This window comes from Ptychodera flava, chromosome 2 (assembly GCF_041260155.1).
Source record: "Ptychodera flava strain L36383 chromosome 2, AS_Pfla_20210202, whole genome shotgun sequence".
Taxonomy (NCBI): domain Eukaryota; kingdom Metazoa; phylum Hemichordata; class Enteropneusta; family Ptychoderidae; genus Ptychodera; species Ptychodera flava.
This window is the reverse complement of record NC_091929.1, coordinates 38,238,365-38,257,291: the sequence shown is the minus strand read 5'-3', so window position 1 is coordinate 38,257,291 and position 18,927 is coordinate 38,238,365. Positions and strand designations below refer to the sequence as shown.

At 40.6% G+C, this 18,927-nt stretch overlaps 1 protein-coding gene and 1 long non-coding RNA gene across 2 annotated transcripts; one reads left to right on the top strand and one right to left on the bottom strand.

Annotated features, from left to right (window-relative positions):
• Window positions 1–2,192: 2,192 nt before the first annotated feature.
• On the bottom strand, window positions 2,193–4,176 carry LOC139150012 (adenosine receptor A1-like). The gene is made up of 2 exons (XM_070722155.1): window positions 3,846–4,176; window positions 2,193–3,019 (listed from the first exon to the last, which is right to left on the bottom strand). Exons 1-2 carry the CDS (start codon window positions 4,174–4,176, stop codon window positions 2,193–2,195), a joined length of 1,158 nt encoding a protein of 385 aa, XP_070578256.1.
• Window positions 4,177–9,248: 5,072 nt separating this feature from the next.
• On the top strand, window positions 9,249–18,105 carry LOC139120373 (uncharacterized). Its single transcript, XR_011549087.1, has 3 exons — window positions 9,249–9,438; window positions 13,075–13,433; window positions 15,419–18,105. It is a non-coding gene; the product is annotated as an uncharacterized lncRNA (long non-coding RNA).
• The last annotated feature ends 822 nt before the right edge of the window (window positions 18,106–18,927 follow it).

The window sequence follows — 18,927 nt, the reverse complement described above, 5'->3', positions numbered from 1 at the left end:
ACATTTCTGTTTAACTGCGTGGCTGTACATGTCTGCATCGTTTGCCTCTCCAGATGTCACGCTTCTGGTCACATGAGGAGATATCCATTTGCAATTACCCACTTCTCAAAAACAAGAACCATGCGTCAGTAATCTGTGAAGTGCCTGTTAAACATTGAAACGGAGAAATGCAACCGTGAAATGCAACGGCTTGGAGGTCCATGCAATTGCTGAGTAGAACTTGTCATTAGATGTTGAATCTGTTTGTTTAGCAATCACTGTCATGTCAACTCTCAAAGAATAAAACGATGTCATTGTCATTTGCAACTATGGTATTGTTGGTATTAGCTAGATTAGCTAGATTTGAATAGCAAACAGTGATAAGCTGTCACTTCAGAAATTGTCAGACTATGATGACAGACGTCGAATCGCATTCTTGCAGTTTACCTTGGGAAGCTGCCTATCATGTACTCAACTATATACTGGATGGTCGTAAGTTACAATTAAGTTCAAGTCGGCTTACGTTTCTGTATTTACGCCAAGTAACAAATAATTTCAACTAACAAAACGAAACGAAACGACAGTGATACAATCGTTCGACATTTTTATTAAATTATTTTGCTGTATCCTGTTTTGTTAATACAATATAACCTCCTGCAGATGCTACATGGAGTCAATAGTCTTGAAATCATTGCGCTTAAATAAAAGTTCATCTATAGACTGCGCTATAGCAAAGTTCAAATGTCTTGTACCTAACCCATAAAAACGTTTCTAGGTTTTGCAATAGAAATGACAGTAAATAATTATGACCATAATATCCGTCATTAAGACATATTTAGCAGCATTTTAATTTTAAATGACTTGTCATCATTACTGCCCTCAAATGTTTCTAGGCACATCAACTGGGCGATACATTCGCCTACCAAAAAGTGCAGTGACACACTTCGTAACGTAATTAACGATTGTTAATTATTAACTTCCATAACATTTACGGAGTTCCCTTTCCCTCACGTCGATTAACCATCCCTCCATCTCAACCATTTCATCCACCCATCCATTCAATCACCCGTCCATAAACGCAGAGATCATTAAAAAATAATATGTATACTAGAAAAATGAGCTAGCTTTCTCCGTAACTATCATCTCTTAAACGTTTCGGTAACGAACGTGGCAAATCATAGTTCGTGTTGTCGTAATGATGACTTGAAAACTGTCGAAATTATATACGAATTAAAGTGTCGGAACTTAAAGTACACTTGTCAACGATAAACGAAGCAGCTTAGGCCTGTCAACAAGACACTAGTCGCTGTAACTACGTATTGCAAATTGCGCAGGTGTCTATATTTGTCCAAAACAAGCGAGCGTGCGTCGACTTCCTAAAGGACATTGTCACAAGGAGATATAAATATATTGTCTATCCTCTCTGACGTTATATTATTATTTAATAGGGCTGAAGTGTGCCAGGGCATTCAATTGATCCTGGGCTAGTCTTGTCACTGAGACGTACTGGCGGGTGTCGATGTTTACAATGTAGTGGCATTAGTGTTTGAATGTAACTGCCGATGATGGGCTGTCAAGGTTCGAAGTATTCCCTCTCATTCATGTCTCACAAGAGACATTTCGTCGCGTGGATTCACGTGCGTCTCAATCATAAGACTGTGTCATTGTACTTATGGATCTTTAAATACCACATTAAGGTAGAAAGCGCCTCGGGAAAGAGCGTCAGACTCTCAAACTTTCACAATTCTTTTCTGATCTACAACATGTAGGGGCTCATTTTAAAGCTCTTGGTGTAAGAAATTTTTTTACCTCCTCAGATTTTCGAAAATCCAAACTTTTACTTTTCTCCATAGAGTTAACACAGAGATGGTTACCATTTTGAATTTTAACTATCGGTAAATCTTGGTTAATTTGTATCTCTAGTACCAAAATTTGCACGGTGACCCCCGATTTTTAGTCTTGATTTTGAAAGAAATTGGTTGAAAGAGTCTGTGAGCAAAGTTTGAGAAAAACTTTAAGTCTTTCACTTTCGAACCGCATACTACCTTAACGACAGCAAAAGCTTCAAATTTGAGCATATTTGTCTTCGAATTTTGTATCTGAACCAGCTCATGAAATAAGCTTACAAAGAAGCACTTTGCCAAAAACAACCGTAGTATGCAGCGATGCAACCAGGAAACACTTCTGAATCCACCAACTTGTACGAATCAAGGCTACAAAGTCTGTTCCACTTCATTTTCAGGGTTGCAACTTTGTACCTCTTTATCAAGTGTCTCTTTAGTGTCTGATGCGACACCAGACAGCGTCGTGGCTATGCTGACTTCGATGCAAGTTGGGCTGTCGGCAGTGTTCATAGGCAGTCCGTCCATTTGAACAGAAGCTACCTGTGTAGAGTTCTGCCTTTTACAGCAGTGTAATTTCCACAATTTTTTCTTGATGGCGCGTTTTAGGTCTCTGTTTCCATATGAGTACACAATAGGGTTAATCAAGGCGGACAGGTATGCAAAAATACTCAGAAGTAGATGGAGGTGATATGTGTGGATAATGCCATCTTCATCCAAGTTATCCCAGTGAAATGCTATTTTGCGTACCTCACAGACGATAGCAAAGGGCAGCCAAAATATGTAGGTGATTATGACCAACGCGAATAAAGTTTTAGTTATTCGAAAGTTTTTGCGCTGGTTGCGATTAATGTTCGGTTCAATCTGGTCAGCGGAGACCGTTGTTGCTTCTATTCTCTTCATTTGTCGGTTAGCAGCGGCCAGAGTGATGTAGAATATCACGGAGACGAAGGTCAAGGTCGGAACAATCACCACGAATATTACAACCATGCTGTATTCGACCGTTGTGATGAGAACCGGTTCGCAACGAATCAATTCAGTTTCGTCATCGATGTTGTTCCAGCCCATAGCTGGCGCAAAACCGTAGAGAACGGCAAAGATCCACTGGATGGCGATGATTATGGCCGTGAACTTTCCAGTGACAATTGATTGGTATCTTAGAGGCCATTTAATCGCCACGCAACGGTCTACTGTCAAACCTTGTGATGGAAAAAGAAGTAAAAAAAACCATTAGAACAGACCTGTTTAGCTAAATATCATGGAACCAGAATTTCATGTAAATAATATGCTTCATCTACGACTCTGTCGTCCATTTATACATTTTCTTCGTCATGGTTTTGTGTGAGATTGAAGACAGTTCGTGAATACGTCCAACCAGGCTCACAAATATTCGCATCATGCGCTGCCTTTTTACTTAAAGTGATATAGATCACCATCATGCTGTTTTGACGTGAAAAGAGGAATTTCTTTGCTGGGATTGGTGAGGTTCATTGAGCTCAAGTAGAGCAACAAACAGCTGAAGATGGATAAAATACGTATGACTGTAATACTCAGAAATGGCCAGTATGTTATCAGTGCTAGGCATGGCAGCAGATGTAAGGAAATCTAGGTCCCTTACTTCTGTTGAAAGCTGTTTTGGTTGATAACGAGAATAAATAAAATTGTGAGTTGATGTATTTTTGAAGAATTTTGTCAGCTCTTCGATATGTTGACATCAACTGATCGCAAACCAGTGACTTTTTACAACGACTTTAAAATGAAAAAAATTCAAAGTCGCCACTGAAAATTGTGCCCTTTGTGTTTCTGTGTCGTCTCATATGAGGTAGATCACTGTGTATAATGGCGTTTCAAGACAATTAATAATGCATAAAGATGCACTGGATAACGGCGAGTCACCATTTTCCATAACAGAAACTGTCCCGAGATGTTACTCACAGCCACTAGGAATGCCAGACCTTCGATAGACGCCAGACTTACATGGTGGATAACGGATTCACCGAAGGAAAGATTCACGTTGTAACTTACCTATTAGGTTTACGATGGATGCGATACCCATTGCGTGTGATAAAGACAGGCCGATGATGCAAAACCCTTTTGATGATGTGATGGCTGGATCAATGATACAAATTATATCGAATGGTATAACTACTGCTCCGATGAGCAGATCTGCCACCGACAGACTACAGACGAACCAGTTAGTCGGAACACGCAACGATTTCAACGAAACCACGGTTCCTATAACCATTAGATTAACCGGAACGATAAAAACTGACAAGACGATGTAAATGACGCTAGCAACTTTCTCCAGCGTTGAGTTTTCTCTGCCGACCAGCGATGAGTCGAATTGGTCTTCCATTTTCCGTCATTTTCTTATTGAAAAATGTGTTACAATAAAACCTGCTTCAGTGTGTAGCTGCATCCAATCCATATCTGTAGTTTAATCATTGCCCTCATATTGATTTGCTGATCTCATAAGGTCGGCTTCTCCATATCAACATCGGAATGGAGAGAGAACTCTTCAAGCCAGTTGATTTATTAAATAAAACAATCAAGGAACTATATTAACTACTTTGAAACAATCACCGTCAGCTTCAAGATGACATGCACCTCGATATACTAGAGTCTTTAATTTCAAGTCTTTCAATTTCGAAGGGCGTACTTAACTGACTTAGAGAAGAGTCTACAACAGAAGTGAACGAGAAAGATATTGTTATCATCCATATGTCAAGGAAGTGACCCTAAGGCGCAACAGTGCAGAAAGAGGGGAACGGCCTGGCATTTGCCTCTTATAGCGCCACGTGTGTTAGGACTGTGGTGTGGGACCGATTTGTTTTGGTTTTATTTTTTCTTTACACGTCCAAGTATTGTTGGGTAACTGTCTCATTGTGTAGTTGCACAAAATGTGTAACTAATGACTGTATTTCTGTACAACAAATCAGTTAAATAATTCATGTAAGATTTTGTGTATGTCAAATTTACTATAAACAAAGTCAAGAGGTGGACTAAGGGAAAAGATAAACATTACAATGTTTCTACATCAAAATCTATGTGGTCTCTTTCTCTGAGAAATCAAATGCCTCTTCATATTACATGTATTTCGTGTTTGATCTTTGATAATGGAATTTATAACTCGTAGATACTAACAATGATATCGCCACACACATAAATGCGTGGGAGTGACCCTGGTTCAAGCGAGTCGGTAAAGTGAAAACGAGTTCAGTAACTTGTGTTCTGGTACAGCTGTACAGTGCTGAGAAATGAATTACTATTAACCTTTTGAGTGCTGCAACATTTTACCAATCTTGATGAATTTTTCTTTTGATAATTTTGGACAAAATGGACATCACATTTCATTAGCTGCAGTTTTTATCAAAAGTCTGAAAAAAATTGACTAAGGCATATTTTGTAAAGGCGACAAGTTATGACTTTTGCGCTCAAAGGGTATAATTGCAAAAATATGTTTCTAGAATTCATTGCATGCATAAGACATCGAAGCATAAGCAATGATTATGGTGCCTAACGATACAGAAATGTCAATTTCAACAGGAAAGTACGGCTTGGTAATCTAACCATACTCCAAGCTAATTAAACACCGGTTACCATGGTCACGTGCGTTGCCAAGCAACAATCTCATATGTAGTAACACAAGATGATAAAAACCGTTGCTGTCGACTGTTGATAAAGTTATTGACTTCTCATCTTGGTGTACGGCTTGATGTATTGACCTTAATTGGAAAACAGATGAACAAACAACCAAACAAACAAGCTTTGAGGTAATCATGGGTAATAAGGTTCGTAAAGTGTACACAGGGGGCTGGAGTTGAGAAGGACGGACCCTGGAGACGGTGAAAATCTCCTCAATGTAATCACACTTTATCATTCTTAAAATAGCATAATATGACATAACTTTGATACTAACTAAAATGGTTGATATTCAATTTGGCGCCTGTCGGATACGGTCTCGTTTAACGGTGGCCTATGAACTGGTCACGTTGAAGAGGTGGATGCACAGCCAAAAGGTGAAATGTGGGCACAGCCTGTGTGAAGGTTTTGTAAACGATTGGCTGTCAATCATTATTGATAAAAACCTATACGACTACTGACCCCCTCAATCATTCAATTTTCAAACCTTTGTCACTTAATTCGTGAAGACTAATCAGCCATTTTATCCAAATAAGCTTATGTAAATATCTTCGCCTGAACCGTTATGATTTCTGAATATTCATGGTGTTTGTACTGCATATTTCCATAGCACCCTGACTGTGGATGTGGCTGGGCTTGCACCATCTTATTCGGTTTCAAATGCGTAGGCCATAGGCTGGATTTAGATTGAACTTTTAATGAGCTTGGCGTAACAATTGTAATAAAACAGGCAGACAGACAAACAAACAAAGAAACAAACAAACAGAACCAAACGTAAATAAACATATAAAAACGAACATTACTGGGAAATTTTACAAGGCGGGTAGCCAGGTAGCAATTTATGGCTTCAACGCCATGGTGTGCTTAGCACCAAGATTTGTACGTCTTCGAAATCAATTTAATTCGCGTAAAGGAGATGAAAGAACTCGACTGAATATCGACAATTTTATGACATGATTTCATATATTTGCGTCAAACAAGGCGTATGAAAGAGCAACATATGACAAGCCTGACGTGTAAAGTTAGTTGAAATGAATTTATCAAAATTAATCGAAGCAATAAATACCAAAGAATCTGTGATATAAATTTATTTGGATACATTTTATAACCTGCTATTGAGTCTATCGCTAGTAAATTAAAACATACCGTAAGATCATTAATGCACAAGTGGATGGTTTCCTCATCATTGTTATGGCTTTTGCATCGAAGATCAGGAATGTTCAAGCGGCACAGCGTTTTGGGGTCTGTGAACCATTATCCCTGTTTTCATGAGTCTTTCTTTGGTTCTTTACCTCATTTTATCTGCCTGTCTATTTGTCGGTCGGTCTCAGTGTCGGTCGGTGGTTCTACATCTTTCTCTACCTCACCGCACCAGCGCCATCATCATGCATCTGTGCACATTGACAAGTTAGCACAGTGACGAAAGAACTTATCGGCCTTCGAGAACAAGGTCGAAAGGGAAACATGTAGTTACGTCGTGCTGGTCTGTTATCGTTTGACAAAACTATCGATATGTAATCACGATGTTTCAAGTTCATGAATAACCGGAAATATGCGAATAACTGTGTTGATTTCATCGCCTAAACATAAGAGCTCACGCAGTCAATGTTCGGGGCATATATCACTCTGTTAAAATGGCCAGATAAATAGGGGCCATCATTTTGATCTTCAAGTAACCATGGACACCATGAACGAAGACGCGTACGTAGGCTACGAGTACTTCTGGAGGGACATAATGACATCGTTCGATGTGACATTTGTTATCAAGCGCTTTTCATAATGTTCTAACCAAATAAATACATACAATTTGATTGTCAAAACTTCTTCATGATGCTTTGGGGTCGATATGACAACAGAAAAATGGCATTCTGGTAATCAATGAAGTTAGTTAGAATAATTATGTATGAATCGATTAATCAAACATCAAAAAAGCATCGGTTAGAATCCTCTTCAGGACACTATCAGTCCCCATGGACCATCGACAGAACACTATTGTAAAGATTTAGTGAGTCTGAAAACGCTATCTTACATACACAAAGCTTCTTTTCTTTTAATTGCAAAAATCTTTGTATAAAGTCTGCAAGTACAGATCAAGATTCAATTGAGGATATTATATATTTTATCATATCAGTACATTGATGGTGCAAATACTGCGATTTGATTGGTCGAGACGTAAAAATAACCGTGCTATATTCGTAATATATCACCGTGACGGTTAGAAAAAACATTTATTTAGGCCAGACAAAAAAATCTTGTTCATCGGATTTTTTGACCAAGGTTTAGAAGCGGCAAACGAATTTTTTTGCTGGCGATCAAATTAAAAGTCAGGGTGTACTAAACCTTGACAAAACGGAGAAATTTCAGCCAAAAATTGACCCAGTTTGCGTCGTGATTTGCAAAATTCAGACGTCGCAACAACGTGTTGACTGAGCTCAGTGCAGACACGTCGCAAGTCTCATTCAGAATCCCACATGCCTGCGAAAACCCTAAGCCTTTGAAATGTAGGGGCGCCGCCAGCGGCAGCACTCAAGTAAAATGCAGAAGTATGAATATGCCTAACTAAAAAGAAATTCAAAATCGGGCAAAGTAGAAGCGGCGATTCCGATGAACAGTTTATTTTTTCTTCCTGGCCTTATGACGTTCCAAACCAGAATTTCAAGTTAATATTATGACATAACAGTAATAAACGTCCTCAGCAACAGGTATAGTACTCGATTTTGACCAATTCATTCCATATGCACTCGCTATCGTTCGTGCACATGTCGTGAACTGACAAAATCACGTGGTATCCGTCTTAGGGAGTGTTTTATTGAGAGCCCAAACATGGGACTGTGCCCGAGCGTAGGTTTCCATTTGTCCACGTGAGAAGGGCAAAAGGTCTCCTGCCTGGAGGGTACATATTCCCTAGTAGTTGGGACCATAATGTAAGTACATGCATGTCTTGTACAGTTTTCACTAAAAGTTTTTGCGTTGACATACAAATGACAATTGTATGATTCATTGCCATGTTTAGACGAAAACTTGTTGATATTTTAACGATTTTCATCATTGAACGGCGCATTGATATTTAAATCACAATTAAGTGGTTTGATTTTTATGCATAATTTTCTAAAAACAAGATTTCCTATGTAAAACGTGCAATTTGATCATTTTGAAATCCCGAAGTTTTCAAGCTAAAATTAAGTCTCTTGTACTTTCAGTCAAATGATGACTGAGCGGCTTGCGACGGTACTCAGAGTTTCACGCTACATGTGTTCTCCGTAGCGATCATCAGACGAATGGTTCAACTTATCTTATTTTCGAATATTTCCGTTGCTTTGCTTCTGATGTTCCTGTCGATCCGCGTATATATATATATATATATATACATATATATATATATATATATATATATATATATATATATATATATATATATATATATATATGTATGTATGTATGTATGTATGTATGTATGTATGTATGTATGTATGTATGTATGTATGTATGTATGTATGTATGTATGTATGTATGTATGTATGTATGTATGTATGTATGTATGTATGTATGTATGTATGTATGTATGTGTGTATGTATGTATGTGTGTATGTATGTATGTATGTATGTATGTATGTATGTATGTATGTATATATATATATATATATGTATGTATGTATGTATGTATGTATGTGTATATATATATTCGAAATTCGAAGAAGCCCATGATCTCCCGGTACTAGTAAAGATCCGAAACGCAAGGCCGCATGTGTATGCACAACCAATGACGTCATTGCAACATTTCATTGCGTAATCCTGTATACACCACCTCCACTTGCAGCATTGTCTGTGCCGATAGTAACGTCCATTGTAACTGTGCCACTTACAAAAAATGGTGGCTTACCATTAACAGAAGTTATACATTATTGTACTCACAATATCGGTCTTTCATTTGAGAGGGAAGGGAGGTTGAAGGCTCGGTTCTGGAACCGTGAGAGAGGTAAGTTTACGTTGCGCCCGGGTACCGTTTTACTGTCGCGCGCCTGATGTGGCGAAGGTCGCCTCAAGTATCAGAAATGTGCGTACACCGTATCGCGAACCACAAGCGACTGACTGTGTCGCATGGACTGAAAGATTCAGTCGTTTGTGGGCGCTCCGGCGCACTGCGACCAACCCTTTCACCCGTGAAGGCACACTGTTGAAATCCTGTTCTCCACGGCTTCGTGACGTTGGGTGCAGTCCGAAGTCCGTTCGGGCACTGTACACCATGGTTGATAGACTTGGTTCAAGTCTGTGATTTGTGAATGTTTGAGTGTAGTGAACGCAATGATTTGTATGTCTGCTTTCCTATGAAACGCGCGCGTGAGTGGACGCGATGAGTAGGGTGAACGCGATGAGTGGAGTCACAAAGTAAAATAGGGAGAGTAGCAACACTTGCATGCCTTTTGTTCTATGGTCGTCTCGGTAGACTATTGGCTTTTCATATTAAAATGAGCACCAAAGGTGTTAAACTTTTTGGAGGCTTTGTTTGTGGTTGATGATTACACGAGATTATGCGAAAAATACGACGAGATGGCATCGTACTGCCAGTCGCGTAGCAACCATTGCGAGAGCAACCTGAGGCGAGGCGAACATGGATGGGTTACGTAACCGCTTCACGCCTTAAACAATACCCGTTGCCACTCTATCTATCTTTCTCTATGGTGGAGTGAACGCTATACAGCGGAGTTTCACCCGGAATCACGGCAGAAACTAACTCACTACTGCGCAGACTCAAACGTGACGCATTCAATCGCTGGGAAAACCTGACGTGAGCTGCCAAATTCCGGATAGGTTTGTACGAAATAGGAGAGACACAAGAGAAACTATTATAAATGATTTTATTTTTTTTAAATTCACCGACTTGAACCAAGTCTACATGGCTGACAGCCCTTACCATAAACTTGATCTCTATGGTCTCCGCTCATACCCACAGGCACATGACGTCTTTTAAAATTACTTGTCTTTAATTTTAATGTTGAAACATGCATTTTATTAAAATCTGTGCAAACGGAAAGCGTGCGGGCAGCTATTGAGGCATACAGTGAACAGCTAGTGCCCCGTGCACGGCTGTGGCCGCTCAGCTCTACTGTTAACGTTACTAACTTTATACCATAGACTTCCGTTTTTAAAGTCTATGTTTATACAAATGGCGAATTTTAAAATCACTTGTCTACAATTTTAATGTTGAAACATGCATTTTATTGATAACTGTGCGAACGGAAATCATGCACGCAGCTTTTGAGACATACAGTGCGGAGCAGCGCCCAGAACACGGCTGTGGCCGCTCGGCTGTCTTGTAGTTGTACACATTACTCTAAAGGTACGAAAGTATTTGGAAAATAATTTTTAAATTAGACAAAATTAACAGTTATTGGCCATCCTCGAGATTCAAACTTCAACTTAATCAAGGAAATACTTACAAAAATCGATCGATTGGCTTCCTAACTTGTATAGTCCACATCGGTCCTATCTACGGCTAATAATTAGCGCAATGTTTTTTACGGACAAGTCCCGTGCCAGCGCCAATTTCAAAGTGTGCAGCTTGAAGTTGATGCATGTGTATACTTTCCTTTTAAAGCAATACGTCATTGAAGAATAGCCTTCAAAATGGCGGTGTCATGGGAGTTGTCCGGAGGTAATATTTAGCGACTTACCAGCAATTACATGGCCCGGTGCAGTTTTTGTGTTTCAAGAACCCAGTCGATCGATTAAGTACCACGCATGCTACAACACAGAGAAGTTTGAATCCCCAGGGTTGCCAACAATGTTTTATTTTACGGATTTTATTTAAATTATTTTCCCAATAGTTTCGTACCTTTAGAGTAATGTGTACAAGACAGCCGAGCGGCCACAGCCGTGTTCTGGGCGCTGCTCACAGTATGTCTCCAAAGCTGTCCGCATGATTTCTGTTTGCGCATTTGTTAATAAAATGCATGTTTCACCATTCAATTACAGACAAGTGGTTTTAAAATTTGCCGAGTGCATAAGTAACAGCAGAGCTAAACGGCCACAACCGTGCACTGCATTGTAGTGAAGTGATGGGCACTGTTCACGGTGTGCCTCAAAATCTGGCCGCACGATTTCCGTTTGCACATTTGTTAATAAAATGCATGTTTCAACATTAAAAATTCAGATAATTGATTTTAAAATTCGCCGTGCGCCTATGCTCATACCATGGAGGTAGGAAGAGGCTACCTCCATGCTCATACGGAGCACCACAGTCCCTCGTGGGCTATTCAGCTGTGGGACTATTTGCCCCATAGACGAGTGTACATAAGCGAGAAACAATTGTTTCTCGCTTATGTACACTCGTCTATGGGGCGAATAGTCCCACAGCTGAATAGCCCACGAGGGACTGTGGGAGCACCTACATAAAGGTGTATTGTATTCGTGACAGGCGTGCTGGCACCTAGTCGAGTGGATACTTCGCTTGTACGATAGTGGTTAATCGTTCTAACTCTCACTTAGAAGCCGTGGGTTCGATCCCCACCAAGCAAATCCCCCTTCCACTGACGCAATCCAGCACTTTTTCGATTCATACACCCTGAAACATTTCTCACTTCTTATAATGACGTGACTATGTAAAAGCACTCAAACAGTGAAAATACTTTATTTTCTCCAGAATTAAAGAGTGGTTTAGAAGATTTCAAGGTGACCGTGTACACACTACGCAACAACCCTGCGATAACTTCGTACTCTCCTTGTTCAACACAGCCAACCACATGTCAACGCAGTCCGTTGCCAAAGTAACGTTTGTCATATCAGTTGCTAAAGACAGCGCCCTCTTTCTATTTGACATACTTTATTTGAGAAAAATGGCGTCGTGCTTTTTATTGGTTCATACATCAGGCTGGACGGCGTTTGATATTTCTGATGGCGGACGAAGGACATCGCATTTCCTTTAAGTAACGTAAGATCGTGCACTGGGTTATAGATAAATAGAAGTTGCGTACATGAAGTGTACATGTGAAAATATGTAGGCTACAGTTAGTGTAAAAGGGGGAATTTCAGTAGCGGGGAGAGGACAGTGGGGAGCTTGAACTGTTGTGGGAAGCGGGCAGAGCACAGACACTGGAGGGCAGTGTGCATCATAATTGGGGGGAGGGGTATATTTTTTATTTTCCGCATATGCCAGTGCAAGGGCGGTTACGAACAGATCTACTTTGCCCTCCAAAATTTAGGTCAAGGTCAAAAACATGTACAATCAGTATCAGCCTTCGAAACATGTTTTATAATGATTTTGTAAAATTGCAAAATTAACCGGTTGGCGGCATGACTAAACCTTCAGGTGTAGATGGTACACGCAGTTGCTCACGGTCCCTCTATGGGGAGAACCACAGGTGGCTGAAGTTGCCGTGTAGTAGGCCTATACATAGAACACTGCAACTCCGGGCACAGGGGGCTCGAGTGTTTATTTGTGTCTGTGAATGTTTGTGTGTATGTGTTTGTGTTTGTTTATTTGTTATTTTAAATAAAATAACAGCGAAAAGCTATTTTGTTAATATTTGTCAATAAAGAGCAATTTGACATAAGCTTACTTCATTTGGGAAACTTGTATGGTATTTAACGTGCTATTTATTGTTTCACACATCAGGCTGAACGGCTTTTGATATTTCTGACGGCCGGCTGACATCGCTTTTACTCAGAAAGATGGCAGCTACTACCGTCATCTCCGTTTCCAAGTTGCTGCAAACGAAGTCGATCGACGAATTACGCACGCGCATAAGGTCATCAAAAATTGGTCATATTGATTGGAAAGATGTCCTAAACGAACCTTTGTATGGTCGCATTTGCAACACACTGCCTGGCGAGGATTCCACACCGTCAAGGCTGTCGAAAAGGGGAACTGCGTTTGTGTTTGGACCGGAAACTGTCTGCAATGACATGCTGACAGTGCCAGCTTATCAGTTGCTTTTGAAGTTAGGATATTCACCACAGTATATCAATCTAAAGGTGAGTAATGATTGCATCATCTCCAACAGTCAGTCGCATGTAGTGGCAGTGCGAATAATTAGCTGCTGGCGAAGCCTTGTCAAGAGACATTGATTTTATTAGGCATATCTCCTTGCAGTGAGAGTGGATTCTGTGCCAGTTCGTCACATGATGACTTGCCCTATAACCATAGGGGATCCAAACACTTCGCACCAAAACCAGGTCGCCAACAACAATTTTGCATCTAAACCGCCTCGTCCCAAATACTACCTCGTCTAACGCCACTTCGACCCAGGAAGCTCGTCTCAAAACCACCATAGATCACAGTGAAGTGTTTTTACGTGTATCATGAACTCATTACTGTGCTATGATCGTGATATTTTTTGGCAACCGCAAACCTTTTATTTTGCCAAAAACGATGAAGTCTTCGTTATTTATTACCTTTAGTTTGAAACACAGGTTTGAATCAAGCATGGTTCTAAGATATCTTAACAATTGGCTTTCAAATTCTCTTCTTCCTCGCCGTTTATAGTGAGATGTCGACAAAGTTGTGTACGGCCCCTCATAATGCACATCTTCTTCCGATTCCGCATTTTAAGTTCAAGGAAACTCACTGAAACCAGACTGTTAGTGCATTGGCGTAAAGCAAATATTGAGCAATTTTTTGTGCGAAACGAGACGAGGCGATGAGGTGCGACTTGGTGTTAGTGCCAAATGCATCATCCATGGAGCCCAGCCACAAAACGATAAGTAACGAGGATGATGTATTGTAAGAAATATTTGCTACAACATATTTATTCCTTGCAATTTAAAAGAAACTTTTTTATTGCGACAAATACTTAACTTTCCCTCTGTTTAACGAAAGGCGATGTACGCACATTTTGCTTCTGCATACAATTGATCGGTAGTCACTGGCTCCACAGGCGCTTGGCACATTGCTGGGATAATAATCGTATTTAATATGTAGAATGTCTATATACGACTTGATTATTCAATAAAAGAATCACCGTACGTGATATCAGTGTAGGCCTATAGGCCTACATGTTGACTGGCATTGCAGTTGTACCTATGGCTGCCTGGCTCGGCCCGGCGAACACACTGCATAATCATCAATGTGTAGAATGTCTACATGACTTCATTATTTATTAAAGAATAACGGTGCGTGATATTACTGTACATGTCAGCTAGCTTAACCGAGCGGCTGTAGAGCTCTGCAGGGCTTTGGCCCGGCTTTGGCCCGTTGTCTACTGCTGCACACACAGGAACAGGCCAAAGCCGGGCCAAAGCCCCGCAGATCTACAGCCGCTCGGTTAAGCTAGCCGACATGTACAGTAATATCACGTGCCGCTATTCTTTAATAAATGATCAAGTCATGTAGACATTCTACACGTTGATGATTATGCAGTGCGTTCGCCGTGCCCGAGCCAGGCAGCCATAGGTACAATGCCAGTCAACGTGTAGGCCTATAGGCCTACACTAATATCGCGTAGGGTGATTCTTTTATTGAATAATCAGGTTCAATATAGACATTCTACATATTAAATACGATTATTATCCAAGCAATGTGCCAAGCGCCTGTGGGTAGTCACGTGCACAATTTAACGAGCTTTGACAAAGACCCTCCTCACACGGTGCCAAAGGCGTGCATCAAATACGCATCATCAATAACTAGAGAGCAGCAAATAAGCTAAAAGTCATCGGAAAATATGAGGACTAGCATTGTGATAACATTGATTTTATGTATACGTTTGTGTTGATTTTCATATAATACAAACATAGACGCTCTTCTGTCTACTTAATTTTCAAGTCGCGGTTTCAAATGAAGTCGTTCAACGTGATATTGGTAGGTACTCAACAGTACCGGCCCAAGACCGGGTATTTGTGAATATGTATTATACAGTGTTTTGTGTCTGATCATGCAATTTTCAATTTCATAAAGGACTAGTGTTGTGTATCATTTTTCACCGTGGCTAATTCTTGTGTAAAACTTGAAATTGTCTGAACAGGTTTCCAAGCAGAAGAGGATTTTTTGGGTGTTGCTGTTTCGAGTACCGGCGGCAATGACGGCAAGAAACCCGATCGTCCCCGCCACATGGAGTGGTCTGGTGGATCTTGTAGGGCGCTGCTACCCATCGGCTTTGGACGCAGTTGAAACCCATATGGCAGAAATGAAATCGAAATCCTGTGAAGAATTTGAAAGGGCGGCCGGCTTCAAATTTATGGATGCTTTGCAGAACACTAGTGGACCGTTATTCTTGGGTTATAAGAAGTTCATCGCCTTGGACCGGCCTCAGACTGCTTGGCAAACGAGACTGTTTCTGTACTGTGAATTGCGAGTGAATGAATTGTTCACGGGTGATGGGTACACTTTATTGGAAGACGGTAACACTGGCTTTAAGGAGTATATGTGTCAAAATATGAAAATAGAACAACTGGGTAAAGACAATTATGTGATTTTACCTTTAGATCAAATAAAAGTACCCACCAGCGGGCCGGTGCAGCAACTTTCTAAATGAGTACAATCTGGAACCGTTATATTCAATGGTGTGATAATGCTTTATCTTCAGAACTATCAATGATGGACGCGAAAATTTTCATAAGTGGCAAAAACTTCCGTTGTATAATTAATATAATTTTGTAGTTGTGTAAGACTTGGTATAGAAAAATGTATGAATTCATAGAGAAAAGTCGGGATCTTGCGAACGAAAATAAGATGTTGCCATTATGTAGTAAGGCTGCTTTCACAAATAACGATCGTCGGGGAGAGGGCTGGAGGAATCGCGATTGAAACTTTTTTTTTCGATCTCCCTCATTACCCATAAAAAATTCTAAATCCCCCCTCTATATCATCAAAATTGTTCAAGTCCCCCCAACTGTCACAAGCCTGCACATTTGTAAGGGATGTATGGGCAGAAAAAATAACCACGTATTGCAAAGTTCTGCTCGCAAAATGTTCAGCCCCCTCTTCGTTTTATTTTGTTTGTATTTTTTGTTTTTTTGTGAACATAGCCAACTCGGTGTGTCAGCTTCAGTTATTGAATACATGACTTTGGCTGCTCCACCAATACGGGAAGCAACCATCCCGAACGCAGGTTCTGAGCGCAAGTAAAGCTGTGAAATGGATAAAGATTATGATCAGAGTAGGAAAGTCGACGTGAATTTGGAAAGGAAGGTAGCAGCATGGTGGTCAGAAACATACACCGTGGAGCACCAAAGACTTTTGGCAGCTCCATGCATATACGCATGGCCTTTTTGAGAATGTAGTAAGAGCGAGTAAGGCACTCCTGAACAGCGACAATGTCCGTGGTGTATTGCTGCCAACAAGAAACTATCTTTAGTGACGTTAGTAACTTGTGTGAATTGGCTTCCTTAGAGATAAATTCACGAGAATTTTCTGTGTATTGTGACGTCGGATTGTCAACAGACTTTCTGGGAAGGCGCTCGCTCGTCGGAGACGGCGTACTTCCGCATATCTACACTGTATCTAGCTGTGGGTGTGGTATTTTCGGACGGGATTTCTGCCTTTTACGGGCTGGTTGTGACTTTTACGTTAAACCCCGTGGCGGGGTTAATAACGCAAAAGTCAAAACCACGTTATTAACCCGTGGCGGGGTTAATAACGTTAAAAGTCAAAACCAGCCCGTAAAGGCAGAAATCCCGTCCGAAAACACCATAGTTCTGGACCCACAGCTATCGCATATCGTGCAAATACGCAACACTTGTCGCGATCATCAGTGAATCAAAAGGTTGTTTCTCCAAAACGGTATATATTTGATATGTGATGGTTCTGTTTACGTAATACAAGTGAACATTTGGCCATGGATTTGTGATCCGTGATTCCCGTGATTCAAGTTGGCTGAGCTGTGAATACGCACTGACCGTCTTTGGCGATGACCCCTGACCCAAGCGCTATCGATACGATAGGCTGTCTTAGCATTGCTTACTAAAGTCAAGCGTAAATCAAATGTATGCGTTTGAAAAAAAATCAACCATCTTCAACTTCAAAATCAAAAGTCTAAAATGCACACATTTCTCATGTCTGGGAGTATTTCGCTTTTGAACTGCTGCGAGATTGGATATCTAATTCGTTTGAAAAACTATGCAGAACCAGGTTCATCTATAGCCCCATATGCACTGATAGCGATTTTAAGTTTTTTTTACTGAATATAGCTGCACACGCGTAACTTTGGACAGTATCGCTTGAAATTCTGACAAATTTTATTGTTTTATGCGTTCCTGTTGTTGGCACCTTGTAATCTGAACCATAAATTGGCGTGACTTTAGTATTAGTAGCACTAGCAGGGCTTATTTCCACCATTCTTGCGGAAAATGTAGACAAATATTTATTTTTGCATATTAATGAGAGATAAATGACGTCATCGGCTTGGCTAATTGAATATCTGGTTTGGCGAATAATTTTTAGGGCCTCTAGCCAAATTTACTACAAGATTTTGAACCCCGGGGAAACACCCGAAAGCAATTTCCCACCGATATACACCAACCTTAACACCAAACTTTGTTTTGTTACGTTATCTACTATCGTAGTGGAATAAACTGACTAGCCAGCCAATAGAGCTGCCTTCTGTGACATCGAGCGAAGGCAGAATATTTTCCATCTCAATTTATACTTGTTCTGACAAATGTCAGGATAAGCCTCTATGGAAATACGTATTAAGAAAAAATAAACATGCCAAAAATCCCGATTACACCGTCTTGATAGTCGTATTTTCTCCAAAGTAACTTGCTAAATGACAGCAAGTTACATAAATATATTCCATTTTACGTACACACACACACACACACACACACACACACACACTCTCTCTCTCTCTCTCTCTCTCTCTCTCTCTCTCTCTCTCTCTCTCTCTCTCTCTCTCTCTCTCTCAACTCAGACGGGACTTATATGATTAGCTTAATCATGGACACTATCGAAGCAACTGCCATGACTTACTAAGTAATCGAGCAGAGCCGCCTGCAGGTACGTCCCAAGAAAGGAATTAAGTTTTAAAGAAAATACATTATTTCTCATATCATATTTGATTATTCTTAGTTTGTTAGGAAAAGTTTCTTATTTCGTCTTTAATGTCGATGGCAAAAGGCATGGATAGCGTCCCTGAGATGAAAGTGTCGCTCTGTTGGATTCGAACCAACATCACCTGGGTGCGCGCACCAAGGTAGGATATCCATTACCCCAAGAATGACCACGAAGAACTCAGGTGACAGAGCCAAGCCGTTTATCATATGGAAATGACGCCTTTTTATACTTGCGCCGATATTTGTTCTGGAACCATGAGTGGTCTACTGTCTGTGTTGTCCGCGCGAAGTGTTACAGACAAACACAAGAGGCTGTCGTCAACACAAATATGGGGCCTATTGTATCGTCAAACAAGATGCTTCACAGAACCTAGACTGGAAGATCCGTCGCTCGAGGGCGCTCTCTACGCGTCCTCGAGCGACGGATCTTTCAGTCTACGCGGAACCCTGTGAAATAATCCCGGTGTTAGAAGTAGCGGTG